The sequence below is a fragment of the Pelophylax lessonae genome (assembly GCF_965119305.1).
Source record: "Pelophylax lessonae genome assembly, chromosome: 9".
NCBI lineage: Eukaryota > Metazoa > Chordata > Amphibia > Anura > Ranidae > Pelophylax > Pelophylax lessonae.
This window is the reverse complement of record NC_138776.1, coordinates 102,004,894-102,021,552: the sequence shown is the minus strand read 5'-3', so window position 1 is coordinate 102,021,552 and position 16,659 is coordinate 102,004,894. Positions and strand designations below refer to the sequence as shown.

Genomic DNA, 16,659 nt, shown 5'->3' with positions numbered 1-16,659 from the left:
AACAACAATAATAATAATTAATAATAATAATAATTAATAACAAATACCAATTTACACATCTATGAATGCTCAGCCTCAACGCTAACAATATTAATTGTATTTTTTCTAGTAGAATTTTGAGATATCCATGGCCAATGTTGTAATTAATAATGCTGCAGAGTGCAGTCACAGTCAAAATAGCTCTCAGGTGTGCTGGTGGTCATGGTCAGATCATTGCACTTGTTGTCAATCATGACCTGAGGGATCCACAAGACAGACACTGAGGGCTGCAAATGCAAAATGCCTTGTAGTCCATTTAAGAAAAGTGAGCTGGCCCGGCCTAAGCAATCATCAGCTAGCAATGCATTAATTATATTGTTGAAATTAGTAGTACTAGTACTTACAAAGATGGCTCGTCCTTTGTGGTCAGTGCGCCAGGATGCTTTCTTCTGAGGTGCTCAGGCATAGCAGTTGTGCTGCCGTGGTATGCCATTTCACTTTTGCAAAGGGAACAGAGGACCATTTTATTTGGCCTCTGCTGAAAGTATTCCCATACCCTTGATGACCGTGATCGGGCTCTCGCTGTCTTTTGTACTGGTGGTGTGCTGCTGGAACTGCTGCTGGAAGCCTTTTGTACTCTGCTGCTGGACGTGGAACCGCTGCTGCTGCTGGCTTTTTCTCCCCCAGGATCAGATGTCGCCATTACCGCTGCTGTTCCGCTATTTTAATGCAACTCGCGCGAGATGCGTGTGACGTCACGTTCTGACGCGTCAACGCTTTTTTCGCACGTCGACGATTTTTTGTAGTCGACGTAGTCGACTACGTCGACGCGTCGTGGCAGCCCTAATGGAACGTAATAAGAGTGGTTTGTTCGTTTTACTACAATGAATGGGTCCTTTAAGCTGAACTCCAGCCTTACCTTCAGTCTTGTGCAAGTTACTCCCCTGTATTAAATGGTTTACTATTTCAATGCACACTGGGAGCTTCTCATAGTGTGCATTAGAAGCTGCAGCCAGTGGCGTCACAAGGGTTGGTGTCTTCTGGTGCAGTAAACCATGGTGTCAACTCCCTCCCTGGACTCTCTCTTGTCTAGCCTGCCACAGTGCCCTGCAGAGAGCTGGGCAGGCTAGTTAAGGGCTGGTAGAGCATGGCCATGGTGAGCACCCCAAACCGGCCCCTGTAAATGATGCAGTCGGATATCACTTCATACTTGTTCCAGGGCCTGTCTTTAATACTGATTGGACCTTGGGCAAAATTTTCTTGGACCCCCCCCCCCCCCCCCCCGCAGGCATACTACAGGACACAGACAGAGACTGTAGGCATAGTGCAGGAGATGGTCAGAGACTGGAGGTATACTACAGGAGACAGGCAGAGACTGCAGGCACGGTACAGGCGACGGTCAAACTGCAAGCATACTACAGGGGATGGTCAGAGACTGCAGGCATGGTACATGCCATGGTCAGAGACTGCAGGCATCGTACAGGCGATGCTGTACATGGGCCCAGCAACCAATCATTTTGACAGGAGGGACTTGGCCATGCTAGAAGTTCTGTAACTGGTGCGGCTTTTAAAGTTAAAAACAAACCTGAGTGTCACCCCTCTGGCGGGTGTCATGTGGGTGCGGTTCACAACCCCCTAGTGACACCACTGGCTGCAGAAATTCAAATACAGAACTTGGGCAGTCAGAAAGCAAACAGCCTCCCTAAAAGGACCAACAGCTGCAGACTGACATCTACCCATCAAGGGATTTTGGGATTTGGGAGGAGTACTGAGGCAGAGTGCTGTTCTGTTTTTAGGGAGCCAAGTGCAGTATCTTACTGGCCCCTCCCACCAGCCATAATCTGCCTGTATTGCATAGAAAAAACAGAGAAACACTTTGAATACATCATTACATGTTGATGAGGAGGAAAGGAAGAACCAGGGAAGGCAAAATATAAGCAGATTAAATGTTTATGTTTTTAAATGTTTCTTTACAATCCAAGATTTTGGGCTTCTTCCTGAGTATTTGCTGACAAGGGTTAGGGAGATTTTAGAGGAAAATGATAGGTTTATTTAAAAGAACAACCCCTCCTGCTGAAACTTGCTTTCCCTGAAACACCCCATCACTCCATTTATCCATTGCCACAGACTTAAATCCTATGTAAGCTTTGTGTTAGATGGTGTCAGAGCTTACACAGGGTTAATATCTTCCTCACATCAGTTTCTTCAGCCTGGCAATTGGCCACTCAGACCCAAGCATGGCATTCAGGAAGTAGGTCAATAATACTCCATACTGGAGGGATTGGTATTTACAGAGGGCTGAATTTTTTTTACACTGCAGAATGTATACTGCAGTAAATTAATGAGAATGAATAAGAATTTGTAAGTACATAAAAATATTTGGTACAATATTTTTAAATTTTTTTTAGTGTAAAAAAAACCATACATAATATAGTGAGATTAATATGAAGTTCTACTTAGTAGTGAATATTATTCCATTGTACATTACGGTAAACCTGTTAAATATTTTTATTGATTGTGAAATAATTTTAAACATAAAAAAGGGGAAAAAATCATATCAAGTACACAGGTATTTATTTTATTTTTTTGTAGAAAACTATAGACATAAATTAGAATTCAGCTCATTTGCAGGTCATTGAGTCTTACACTCCACATCGCCCTCCGAGTTGGCCTTCAATGATTTAAGTTCCTTCTGTAGCTCTTCTTCCACTGCCAGGATTTCCTTTGGTTTCTGATACTATATGATGAGACAGCAGTTACTAAATAGCATTCAAACACATAACATGCTCAGGCATTAGGTCTCTAATCCAAAAAGTTTCTTATTTTGTTAAATGCAGTTATACGTGCCGACCGACCAGTGCATTTTTACATGCAGCAATGTGAATTACAGCTAGAACCATTATCTGCAAAGTCCTAGTCCCTGCAACATGTTGTTGTTGGGTAGCTGCACATCTCTCTAAAGCTTGCCATACATTACTCACACATACATTATTTTCATTAGATTCACACTAGTGCAATGCCAGACATCACATGTGATTCCCACCGAATTGCTCTGCACATCACATGCGAGGTTTATGCGATGCAAATCCAGACAAACTGTATGGCTGAAACCGCATTGCATTCGCACCAAAATGGTACAGGACCCTTTTTTGGTCCACACTGGAATCGGATTCCTGTACCATTGCACAGTTCACACTACGATCTGCGAGCCGATTCGGGGGGGGCGTCATTGACTTTAAATCGACACCGCAGGGGTTCGTAGATGTCAGTGTAAACAGCCTGTGGTTCAGGTGCAATGCGGGAACCCGCACAGGAATTGCAAGGTTTCCCCCATCGCACCAGTGTGAACCGAGCCTCAACTAGCCTGTTTAGGGCAAGTCAAGGGCCTGCCTGTTTAGGGTTGACCTCATATTATATGGTTTTGGTAAGTCTAAAAGAAAATTATACGATAGAATTGTATAATGTATGACCAGCCTAAGCCAGGGGTAGGTAACCTCAGCACTCCAGCTGCTTTGGAACTACAAGTCACATGAGGCATTGGAAGACTAGCAGCCATAGCAATGACTCCCAGAAGCATGGTGGGATTTGTAGTTTCACCACAGCTGAAGTGCCGAGGTTACCTACCCCTGCTCTAAGCTGTCTCTTGAATAATGCGCAAAATTACTTTTGACAATGGTTTTTAGAGTGTCTGAAAGACCTCCTCTGCTCTTTTGTGACTAATTGCCCCAGTATTTTGTCAAATGTCTCATTTAACCATAACCTCCCACCTCCAATCATTAGGAACCCATCATGACTTTGCCGATGATGCCTGTTACAAAGCCATTCATTTTGACTAGCATCCTAACTCACTACGGTGCCATTCATTTTGATTGGCACCCTAAAACACTAACCAAATTGACCCCAACGTGCATGTGTTGCAGTGCACTACAACACATGGTAACCCATTACTGCCCATTGTGTGCACTGCATCTACAGCCAATTTACATATCGCACATTAACACAATGCACCAGAATGGAAAAGTGTAAATAGGTCCTTAAAAACCCTACATTCAACCGTCAAAATGATAAGGTGCACCTGTTTTGTAGACCACCTGAGGAAAAATTTTGAACCTTAAAATATAAACGTTAACTGCTTCAGCTCCGGAAGATTTACCCCCTTAATGATCAGTCCATTTGTTAGCAATACGCCACTGCGTTACTGACCATTGCACAGTTGAGCAACGCTGTACTCAAATAAAAATGTATGTCTTTTTTTCCCCCCACAAATAGAGCTTTCATTTGGTGGTAGTTGATCACCTCTGCAGTTTTTTTTTTTTTTTTTTTTTAAAGATCCAATTCCTTCATCAATATTTATTCTGCTAAAAAAAAAAAATCCAAGTAAGCATATATTAGTTTGTTTGCGCAAAAGTTATAGCATCTACAAACTATGGGATACATTTATCAAATTTTTATTTATTTCTTTTTTTTACTAGTTATGGTGGCGATTAGCACCTTATGGCCGGACTACAATATTTTTGTGGACAAAACGGACACTGACACTTTTGAGGGAACCAGTGACATTAATACAGTGACCAATGCTAAAAATATGCAGGGTCACTGTATTAATGACACTGGCTGGGAAGAGGTTAAAATCAGGGGCGATCAAAGGGTTAAAGGTGTTCCTAGCTATTGTTTCAGTGTAGTGTGGGAGGTGCTTTTACTGGGGGAAGACATAGATTTATGACCCTGCTTTGCAGGAACACAGGATCCATGCCTTCCCTACGGACAGAACAGCAATCTGCCTTGTTTACATAGACAATCTGCCGTTCTGCCTCTGTAACGATCAGGGGGTGCTGGTGGACATCCAAGTCCACGGTATCTGCTGATCGGCTCCTGCTTTGCATAATCACAGCAGGAGCGACCCGGCAGCGGTGCACATTAATGCCTGCTACCCAGAAGTGCGGGATCACGTATTTATACACGTGATCCTGCGCAAATAGCGGCTGCCCTGTATCAGTAAAACTGATATAGAGTGGTCGTGAAGTGGTTAATTATGCACGCTCATAGCTTAAACAGTTAGGTTCCAGTGACACCTTTGTGTGCCTTTGTGCATACAGGTGCGTTGCATTAAGCAAGACTATTCATTTTAAATGAACTTGCAACACAGAAAAAATCACTATTTTTGAACTATTTTGTACACAACCAGCATTTACATCAGTGTTTCCTTTATACATTCTGTAGGGTGCAATTCAGAATGAAAGGGAATGCACCAAGGATAATACAGTGCGTTTCAAAAAGAATGAGCCAATTTTTAAAACCTTATATCTCTGCAGCCACGCACCACTAATGAATAAAACCTGTACTACTTGAACATGTGTGGCCTAGAATTTCAAATGACAACTGCTAGATACCACTACTAGCGACCAAATAGACGCAAACATCAGTCATTAACAAGATGATGTCTATGCAGAAGGCGTTTTCTGTTCTCCAATTTAGCAAGACTGAGTCCGTTATGACAGTGCAGCGTTCGTTTCAACAGCATTTCGGGACTGATCCATCAGTGGCAAAGAACATCCGTCCTTTGTATAAACAATTTGAAGAATCGGGGTGTTTACTTAAGGGGAAGAGTCCAAGGTGACCACGCACTTCAGAGGAAAAAGTGCAATGAATTCAAGAGGCTTTTCAGAGAAGCCCGCTCGTCGTGCTAGACGAGAACTTGCGATCCCTCAACAACTGTTTAGTGTGTGTTAAGATGACGTTTGCTTCTGAGGCCATACCGATTGCAAGTGGTGCAAGCTCTTTGTGTACGTGACAGAAGAAAATGTTTAGATTACTGTCATATGCTCTTAGACTAAATGGAGGATGACAGATTCTTAACGCGCTTGGTTTTAGTGATGAAGCAACGTTCCCTCTAAGCGGTAAAGTTTTGTGTCACAATGTTCGCATATGGGAACTTGAAAAGCCACACGAACTTGTACAGCATGAGCGAGATTCTCCAAAAATGAATGCATTTTTTGCAAATTTGTTTACAAAGATTAAAGAGGAAGTAAAGTCCCCCCAAAAAAACGAGAAAAAAAAAGCCCTGTGAAGAGAAAGGCATAATGAGCTAGTATGCATCGCATACTAGCTCATTATGTAGTACTTACCTTAAAACGAAGCCCCCGCCGTGCCGCCACCTCAGCGACAGGACGGCGACATGTCCGGCCGTCCTGCTTCCGGGTTCGCGTCCTCCGGCCATCTGATTGGCCGGAGGCGCGATTACATCACTCCCGCACGGCACGGCACTCCCGCACTTCACGGCACTGAGCTCTGAAGGAACGGCACGGGTGGTCGTTCCTTCAGAGCGCCTGCGCCGATAATGTCATAGGCAGTATGCACTGTAAATATCTCCTAAACGGTGCAAGTAGGTTTCCCCTACTCATTTTTTCTGACTGTTTTTTCACTAGTTTTGCATCTGGCTAGGGTCAGTGTCACTACTGGTAGTATGAGGCGATACCTGGACCCTATAGAGGTTGCACAGGCAGTCCAACTCCTCCAGGATGGCACATCAATACGTGCCATTACCAGAAGATTTGCTGTGTCTCAAGAGCATGGAGGAGATTCCAGGAGACAGGCAGTTACTCTAGGATCGCTGGACAGGGCTGTAGAAGGTCCTTAACCCATTAGCAGGACCTGTATCTGCTCCTTTGTGCAAGAACAGGATGAGCACTGCCAGAGCCCTATAAAATTACCTCCAGCAGGCCACTGGTGTGAATGTCTCTGACAAAACAATTACAAACAGACTTTACCAGAGTGGCCTGTGGGCCTGACGTCCTCTAGTGGGACTGTGCTCACTGCTCGGCACTGTGGAGCTCAATTGGCATTTGCTATTGAACACCAGAATTGGCAGGTCCACCACTGGCATACTGTGCTTTTCACAGATGAAAACATGTTCACCCTAAGCATATGTGACAGGCGTGAAAGGGTCTGGAGAAGCTGTGGAGAACGTTATACTGCCTGTTACATCGTTCAGCATGACCGGTTTGGCGGTGGGTCAGTGATAGTCTGAGGAGGCATATCCATGGAGGAATGCCCAGACCTCTACAGGCTAGACAATGGCACCCTGACTGCCATTAGGAATCAGGATGAAGTCCTTGGACCAGTTGCCAGACCCTACACTGGTGCAGTGGCTCCTGGGTTCCTCCTGGTGCGCGACAATGCCTGGCCTTATGCGGCAAGAGTATGCAGCCAGTTCCTGGAAAATGGAAGAATTGATACCATTGAATGGGCCCCATGCTCGTCTGACCTACATCCAATAGAACACCTCTGGGACATTATGTTTCAGTCTATCTGACGCCGCTAAGTTTCACCTCAGTCTGTTTAGGAGCCCAGTGATGCCCTGGTCCAGATCTAGGAGAAAAAACCCAAGAACCACACCTGATGCCTCATTAGGAGCATGCCCTGATGTTGTACTATTTTGAGTTACTGCAGTGAAATTTCAGCAAAATGGACTAGCCTGCTGCATCATTTTTTCACTTTGATTTTCGGGGTGTCTTTGAATTTATATATATATATATATATATATATATATATATATATATATATATATATATATGTGGCAGTGCAACTAGTGGTGAGCAGGTATTTCTCCCAGGATTATCAACCAGGCAGGTTGAGAGGCTCCAGGAGGACTGTTTTACTGGGAGAAGACTGGGTTTTCAGTTTCTCTATGGTGGATAAAGTCCAGTTGGGGACCTGGAGTCTGGAGATTTCCAAGCGATCTGGGTGGGAGGTAATCTCCAATCCTGGGACCAGGTCTTAGGAACAGCCAGCACACTGCTTGTGCAGGTGGATCTGGGCCTTTTAAGACAGACAGGACCAGGGTTCTGGGCTCCACCATCCCGAGGAGTCCTGGCGTGCAGTGTTTGTACAGGAACTCTGTTAGATGGCCAAGAGGGTCGAGGCTTAAAGCCTGAGCAGCGGTGCTTCTAGAGAGCCAGGTGGCTTTGGATTTTTCATTTACATTATTGCTGTGGAAATCTGAAACCCCTGCATGGGCAACTGTTATGTTATTGGACTTGTGTTTCTTTATATTTTCCTTTAATAAAAGTGGGCCAACAAGCCCTTAAACGGCACAACTGCGTGGACTAAGCTCACTGGTAGGCTCTGCACTCAAGCTAAACACCCCCAAATATTACACAATATATATATACACACAGTACATACACACACACTTGTATAGATTTAATTACCATAGCCCATACTTACTGTTATAATTAAAGTGTTGTTTGCATGGGCAAAACTTAGAGCGCTCTCATTCAGTTCTAAGTGACATCGGTCTAGGTCTGGAATGGTGAACTTTTTATAATATCTGCAACAGAAATACAGAAGTAGGTGAGATTCAGCAAGAGCACAGAGAGGTGAATAGGTGGCTTAGTAATTAGCAGCAGATACATGTAACGCCCACAGTTTTATTACAAGACTAAACAGCAATCTGTATAGCTGCCTGGCTGCTCCCTCACATTTGTGGTATCAGACGTGGAGGCAGATATTTTAGACAGCGGAGAAGTCTGTGATTTCTCAAACAGAGAAGAAGGGGGAGAGTGGTCGTGTGGCAGGAATTTGTACTCACTGACACAGCAATTATACAGAAAACAGCACAGTGGGGAGAATAACACAGACTGAGAACTGATCAGCAAAATCTATTCTTGGGACTTGTAGTTCTTCAATAAGCTGCAACTTGCTCTACCTTGGAGTTTAATCACTATAAGCTGCTGCTTACAATTATATTCAACAGATTTAGACACTTTCTTTATATTCAAATTTCTGAATCTTCATCTGTTGAAGAATAAAAAAAAAAATATCACGCATGAGGAATGGCTTTTATTTTGAGGCAAAGATGATAGCATGGGATATATGATGACACACTTTGTGTATAAATATTAATTTGGGGAAAACACAGATGAAAAGTGGAGCATACAATACACCAGGCGATTTCATGTATCATGAACACAGACACTCTAAGCATATAGAATAGAACATACATTATATTGTCAAAAGTATTGGGACACCTGCCTTTACACGCACATGAACTTTAATGGCATCCCAGTCTTAGTCTGTAGGGTTCAATATTGAGTTGACCCACCCTTTGCAGCTACAACAGCTTCAACTCTTCTGGGAAGGCTTCCCACAAGGTTCAGTAGTGCATCTATGGGAATGTTTGACCATTCTTTCAGAAGCGCATTTGTGAGGTCAGGCACTGATGTTGAAGAGAAGGCCTGGCTCGCAGTCTCCGCTCTAATTCATCCCAAAGGTGTTCTATCGGGCTGAGGTCAGGACCCTGTCCAGGCCAAGCATGTTCCTCCACCCCAAACTCGCTCATCAATGCCTTTATGGACCTTGATTTGTGCACTAGTCATGTTGAAACAGGAATGGGCCATCCCCAAACTGTTACCACAAAGTTGGGAGCATGAAATTGTCCAAAATGTCTTGGTATGTTGATGCCTTAAAAGTTTCCTTCACTGGAACTAACCAAGCTCAACCCGATAGAACAATTTTATTGTTTTTAGGATAAATTGGAGCAGAGACTGCAAGCCACGCCTTCTCGTCCAACATCAGTGCCTGACCTCACAAATGTGCTTCTAGAAGAATGGTCAAACATTCCCATACACACACTCCTATGTGTGTATGTAAAGTCAAAAATGATGTTAATGTAGCAAATACATCGCACTGGCATCCAAGCAATGCTGACAAAGAAGTTTTAAAAGCGATTCATTTTGGTCAGTATCACTGGTGGTCACTTGACTGCTATAGCTCTGTCTGCATCCAGCACAGCAATGGCTAGAGATGTCCACGCTAGGATGGATGTCCGCGCTAGGTTGGATCCGGGGGGGGCGGTGGGGATGTCCGCGCTAGGGTGGATCGGGGGGGGGGGGGGGGATGTCCGCGCTAGGGTGGATCCGGGGGGGATGTCCGCGCTAGGGTGGATCCGGGGGGGAGTGTCCGCGCTAGGGTGGATCCGGGGGGGGATGTCCGTGCTAGGGTGGATCCAGGGGGGGGGGGGGTGGCCGCACTAGGGTGGATCCAGGGGAGGGGGGATGGCCGCACTAGGGTGGATCTAGGGGGGGGGATGTCCGCGCTAGGGTGGATCCAGGGGGGGGGATGTCCGCGCTAGGGTGGATCCAGGGGGGGGATGTCCACGCTAGGGTGGATCCAGGGGGGGATGTCCACGCTAGGGTGGATCCAGGGGGGGATGTCCACGCTAGGGTGGATCCAGGGGGGGGATGTCCACGCTAGGGTGGATCCAGGGGGGGGATGTCCACGCTAGGGTGGATCCAGGGGGGGGATGTCCACGCTAGGGTGGATCCAGGGGGGGGATGTCCACGCTAGGGTGGATCCAGGGGGGGGATGTCCACGCTAGGGTGGATCCAGGGGGGGGGATGTCCACGCTAGGGTGGATCCAGGGGGGGGGATGTCCACGCTAGGGTGGATCCAGGGGGGGGATGTCCACGCTAGGGTGGATCCAGGGGGGGATGTCCAACGCTAGGGTGGATCCAGGGGGGGATGTCCACGCTAGGGTGGATCCAGGGGGGGGATGTCCACGCTAGGGTGGAACCAGGGGGGATGTCCACGCTAGGGTGGAACCAGGGGGGGGATGTCCACGCTAGGGTGGAACCAGGGGGGGGGATGTCCACGCTAGGGTGGATCCAGAGGGATGTCCACGCTAGGGTGGATCCAGGGGGATGTCCACGCTAGGGTGGATCCAGGGGGATGTCCACGCTAGGGTGGATCCAGGGGGATGTCCACGCTAGGGTGGATCCAGGGGGGGGGGATGTCCACGCTAGGGTGGATCCAGGGGGGGGGGGATGTCCACGCTAGGGTGGATCCAGGGGGGGGATGTCCACGCTAGGGTGGATCCAGGGGGGGGGATGTCCACGCTAGGGTGGATCCAGGGGGGGGGATGTCCACGCTAGGGTGGAATGTCCACGCTAGGGTGGATCCAGGGGGGGATGTCCACGCTAGGGTGGATCCAGGGGGGGGGATGTCCACGCTAGGGTGGATCCAGGGGGGGGGGATGTCCACGCTAGGGTGGAATGTCCACGCTAGGGTGGATCCAGGGGGGGATGTCCACGCTAGGGTGGATCCAGGGGGGGATGTCCATGCTAGGGGGGATCCAGGGGGGGATGTCCACGCTAGGGTGGATCCAGGGGGGATGTCCACGCTAGGGTGGAACCAGGGGGGGATGTCCACACTAGGGTGGAACCAGGGGGATGTCCACGCTAGGGTGGATCCAGGGGGGGATGTCCACGCTAGGGTGGAACCAGGGGGATGTCCACGCTAGGGTGGAACCTGTCACTTACTCCGAGTCCAGAAAAAGCCTGCGCTCTCTATAGGCTGAAACCGCCTGGGCAATGACATACCCATGCTGCAGGAAGAGGGTGGCAGTGCTTCTGGAATTTCAGCAGTGACCTAGAAGTATTGTCAGCTCTCATCCAGAAGTATTACATACTCATTCAAAAAAAGTAACACTTTTATTACAAAACGTTGGCTACAAGCATTTAAAAACAAAATATAGTGCACCATAAGCTGACAAGTTGAACTGCTAAGCTCAATGGCCACTACTAGGTATTATAAGTTAGGGTAATAGGTAACACTAACCTATAATACCTAGTAGTGGCCATTGAGCTTAGCAGTTCAACTTGTCAGCCTATTATGTGCTATATCTTGTTTTTAAAGGCTTGCAGCCATATGTATTTTAACTATTTGTAATAAAGTGTTACTTTTTATATGAATGAGTAGGTGATCCCCTTCATTGTTATTAAAGTCCAATGAATCTTTTTCAATACAGTATCCATTCAGAAAACGTGTATTATTTTTAGTGAATACAAAGTGTTCTCATTGGACAAGGGTAGATCGCAACATCTTCAGCCCCTTCTCTCCACCTTCCCCAACGCAACTAAACATTACTTTCTAGTTTTAGTGAGACAATGGCATTTATGGAATATATTTTAGGCAAGCAAAAGATCTATAAAAAAAAAAAAAAAAATATATATATATATATATATATATATATATATATATATATATATATATATATATATCCCGAACATGAGGTTATAAGACGTGAATGAAGAATGTAAATTAACCAACATACAAATTTAGGTACATGGTTACCAAATATAGTTTGACTAGTGACTAGTGACTTAAGAATTAAGACAGGAGGCTGGGTGCAGAATGTGCTCTGACGGAGATTAAAGTCTTCTGTGATGTAGCTGCTTTTGGTATTTGGCAAAGGTGGCAGACGTGGATAATAAGGGAGATGTCAAAGGTTAAACAGCAGAGATTAGATGAACACAAAGACATGTTAAAGAAGTGCTAACTCCTCAATGATAGATAAAAAAAGACTATACAAAGCAGGGAACTATGCTTGGGACAGGGAGGAACTGAGCAAGTAATCCAATGAATGAGTGTTTCTTACAAAATCATATATCCCATACATTGTTCAAGCTGATAACTTGCAGCACAGTAGAGGTGCCGAGACATGCACATATCCTCATCTTGAACCATCCTGTATTAGGCCAGGTTTATTTTCCTTTGAAAACCTGTTCTAGCAGGCGTGTAAAAGACAAAACCGGATAAAGACAGAGCCTTGACATGGAAGGATGTGGCTGGCAGTTTACATAGCCAAGTGTGAAGTCTAGAAAGTTGAGGTGACAGAATGGTATAGAGCACATTAAATTCCAGACTTGTATACATGAAAATGTCATGTAGTTAATATGATGTGTAACAGATAGTTCTTGATTATGAACATTATAGTGTTGTGTTGAAAACTAGTATATATAGTAGGGGAGGTATTAGGCAACAAGGTCTAATGCCACCCAAACCTGACATTTTAGTTTGGACATTAAAAGGCTGGATCATCTGCTAATAGGTCTATTTCCCTTAATCTATTCACTTCTCCAGCCTCTCCCACATGATCGTGATGAAGGTGTTAAGCCGGCCTTAGACAAATCAAATATTGGTAGGTTCAGCAGGGATGGCTGAGATTCAAACCATGTATGGGCAGGCTGAATGTACCCAAGTTGATCGATTGATCAACTTGGGTACAACCAGCCTGTCAGATTTTATACATACAATTATTGCTAGCAGCCATAGCCGCTAGCAGTAAACACTGTGTTCTCCTGGTGGGGATGCCTCCCCCCGCCACCCCCAACCGGGAGAACATAATGGCTCCAAGGGAGGGATTCCCCCATCAATGATTGGGGAATTGATGGATTTTCTTTCATAGATTGCAGGAAAGAAGATTGCCCTGTCTATGGCTGGCTTTATTCCCTAACAGGTGGATTCCTCTGTTTACACCATCATTTGGTTTTTGTGCTGGCTTCACCAACTAGAATTGGGGACATCTCACCACTAGGGTCCAAAAGCTAATAAAAAAAAAAAGGAATAAACATGCCTGAAATATTAGCTTTGAGAAAAGAGTTGGCCTTTAAAAAAAAATATGATCCTTGTGTTCTTTCATCAAAAGTTAGGGCCACACATACACAATGACCCCTTTGCATTACATGTTTTGCATTCCCAATATAATGGTGAGCTCATGAACTTGGTTTTTTCCCCCCCATTGGCATGAAGTAAAATAGGTTTTCTTTTAAAGGTAGAAACCACCTTTCAAAAGAGGTTTTGCATGTTAATAAAATAAGCGGAAAATCGAATGGACCCCAGATGTCTCAGTAAAACGGAAGAGGACCTGTCAAGGCCTATTGCTATCACAAGGGATGTTTATATTCCTTGTAATAAAAAAAAATATATAATATATATATATATATATATATATATATATATATATATATATATATATATATATATATATATATATATATATATATATATATATATATATATATATATATATAATTTATTTAAACAGTGATCACACCACACATGTGGGGTATCACCGTGAATATAGGATTGAAAGCAATTCTAGCACCAGACCTCCTGTGTAAATCTTAAGTGATAACCTGTAAAGGCTTTTAAAGCGCCACCTATGGATAATATAATTTACGTAGTTTGTTGCCGTTTCACGGGCATGCACAAGTTTAAAGGGTGTCATGTTTGGCATCTATTTACTTGGTGTAATATCATCTTTTCCATTTTACCAAACAAGTACCGTATATACTCGAGTATAAGCCGAGTTTTTCAGCACATTTTTTTGTGCTGAAAACGTCCCCCTCGGCTTATACTCGAGTCAAAAAAAAAAAAAAAAAAGTTCCTGGTCGCTCCGACAAGTTTAAGATTTAAAAATGGCGCCGCCCGGCGTATACATGTCACCGCGCATGCGCTGCCACCGCTCGGGACAGGCCGGGAATAGCCGAACGTATACCAGCTTTCCCGAGCGGCGGAGGCGCGTGCGCAGTGACGTTTCGGCGCCATTTTTAAAATGAAGGCGTCTCTGGAACAGGTAAGTGAAACACAGCCGCACTAGTACGCCCGCAACCCCGCATCCTCTTGTACCATGCTTGCCACCCTGAATTCTCCTGTACATGCCCACCACACTACATTCTCCTGTACCATGCCAGCCACCCTGCATTCTCCCGTACCATGCCTGCCACCCTGCATTCTCCCGTACCATGCCAGCCACCCTGCATTCTCCTGTACCATGCCAGCCACCCTGCATTCTCCTGTACCATGCCAGCCACCCTGCATTCTCACCCTAGGCTTTTACTCGAGTCAATCATTTTTCCCATCTTTTTGTGGTAAAAGTAGGGGCCTCGGCTTATACTCGGGTTGGCTTATACTCGAGTATATAGGGTAGGTATTATATTGTGTTTTTGTGCATTAACATTCACTGCAATTGAAAAACCGCTGTGCAAATACCGTGTGACATAAAAAATTGCAACACCCACCCACTATTTTATTCTCTAGGGCCTCTGCTTTAAAAAAAATAAATAAATAATAATAATAATGAAAGTGAATAGTGTCTGGTCTTCAAGTGATTATAATGTACGGTCACTGTAAATAACCAAAAATCTCATTGGTTTGAAAAAAAAAAAAACAGAATTTATTAAAACAAGTGCAGCCATTTTCACATCAAGAAACCTAAAATAGTTTTCAGTTCTCAGGAAATCCCTGCTAAAAGAATTTGAGGGGGCTCGCTAGGTTTTCCATACATTGGTGGTCAGTGGGAAGAATGCCCCCCTACAGATACAAAGATCATTGTCATCAAGAGGTGTTGTCCCTGGGACTTTGGAAGGTCAGTCAGCCGAACCCCTAGTACCCTTCCAGAGAAACCCTAGTTGGTAATGTCTGGTCTATACAAAAAAATTCTGATTTCTAATTATCTTCTCTAATAAACAGTAGAATGTGCGCTATTGTACCATACAAAGTAAAGCGTACATTTAAAGAAAACACGCAGGTTTTAGAACGATCCCAAATACTTTTCACTAAACCAGACTCCTAGCAGGCTTCTAGTGCCATGTGAATGATGTGATGCCTTGAACGTTCTTTTCTGCTCCAAATCTATCGATTCAGGAAAATCTCTCCATACACACATTTGTCTGCATGTACTTTCTGTAATAAAAGTAGTAAAAGTTACACTGAGCTATTTTTTCCCTTCTCCCAAACAAAATCTTCTATCTCCCCAGTGTAATAACCTGAATTAACATAGAAGAGAATTCTCTGCTGGTGTTGTATGTGTTTATCAGGATGTCTGTGGAATGACAATGTGTTAATGTGACTTATCTAGTCAGGATTCATGAACTGCAATAATGAGACACTTCAATGCTGGCTATGTGGGATCCTCTCCAACAGCGCCCTCTCTTGGTCTTGGCTGCAGAATGCACAACCTTGCTGAAAATAACTTTAGATAAACTGTTGTTCGGTGATAACAATGCAAAGATAAATTTGAATGTATGCAACGCATGCAAGACAGGATACTTATAATGGGACCTTTCATTCTTCTACTAATCAACAGTGGTTATATTACTTTTGAACAGTAGATTTGCAAACAATGAACTTTTTCATGGCAGTTTTTCCTTTTACTATGTTTTGGCCAGCACAGCAGACAATTGATGTTGCAGATGCCACAGTCATTCCTTTTCTCAGTACTGCTAGACAAAAACAGAAAATACAAAAATACCCATAGACGGTCATTTAGACTTTTTAAAGAAAATGCTAGTTGTTGGTCGGTCTCATCAGGTGATGTCAGAACTCCTATTTGTTTCCGCTTGGTGATGCAAATGACTGAAACCACTGGATTATTCTAACATGCAGGCAACAAACATTTTCTAAAACTGGGTACACACTGGCTAAAGGAAAAAAAAAAAATCAGACGAAAATGGTTCAGCAGGAACCAGCCGACTTTCGGCCCATGTGTACAACAGTCTGTTCTACAGGAAAATCAGCATCTGATCAGTGCTGGCTGCCAATGGCTGTGATCGCCGCACTTACGCTCAGACTTCTGATTTAAACAAAAAGAAAAAAAAAAAAAAGTTATAGTATCTACTTAAAGCGTAATTCTGCTTTTGCTGGAAAAAAAAAAACCATTCCCCTCTGGGTGATCTCTGTACATTATAAGGAGTTTAACAAACTTTGTTGCAAATTCCTACGCTTTGTTATTCTGAAGAAGTCCCTGTGTGTGTGTCTGTATCCATCTGGGAGAATGAGTCCAATGGGCATGATTTTATAATTATCAATCAGCTGCAGCACCTGCAGGGCTCTAATGAG

The 16,659-nt window shown here is 44.4% G+C and overlaps 1 protein-coding gene across 1 annotated transcript in view; it reads right to left on the bottom strand.

Moving 5' to 3' along the window:
* Nucleotides 1-2,533: 2,533 nt before the first annotated feature.
* Nucleotides 2,534-16,659, bottom strand: part of DPCD (deleted in primary ciliary dyskinesia homolog (mouse)) — a 34,683-nt gene continuing 20,557 nt past the window's right edge. Inside the window, exons 5-6 of the mRNA XM_082268248.1 lie at nucleotides 8,206-8,308; nucleotides 2,534-2,716 (exon numbers count right to left, since the gene is read on the bottom strand). Of these exons, the coding sequence (XP_082124374.1) occupies nucleotides 2,612-2,716; nucleotides 8,206-8,308 (208 nt within the window). The 3' untranslated portion in view covers nucleotides 2,534-2,611. The remainder of the gene's footprint in view (nucleotides 2,717-8,205; nucleotides 8,309-16,659) is intronic.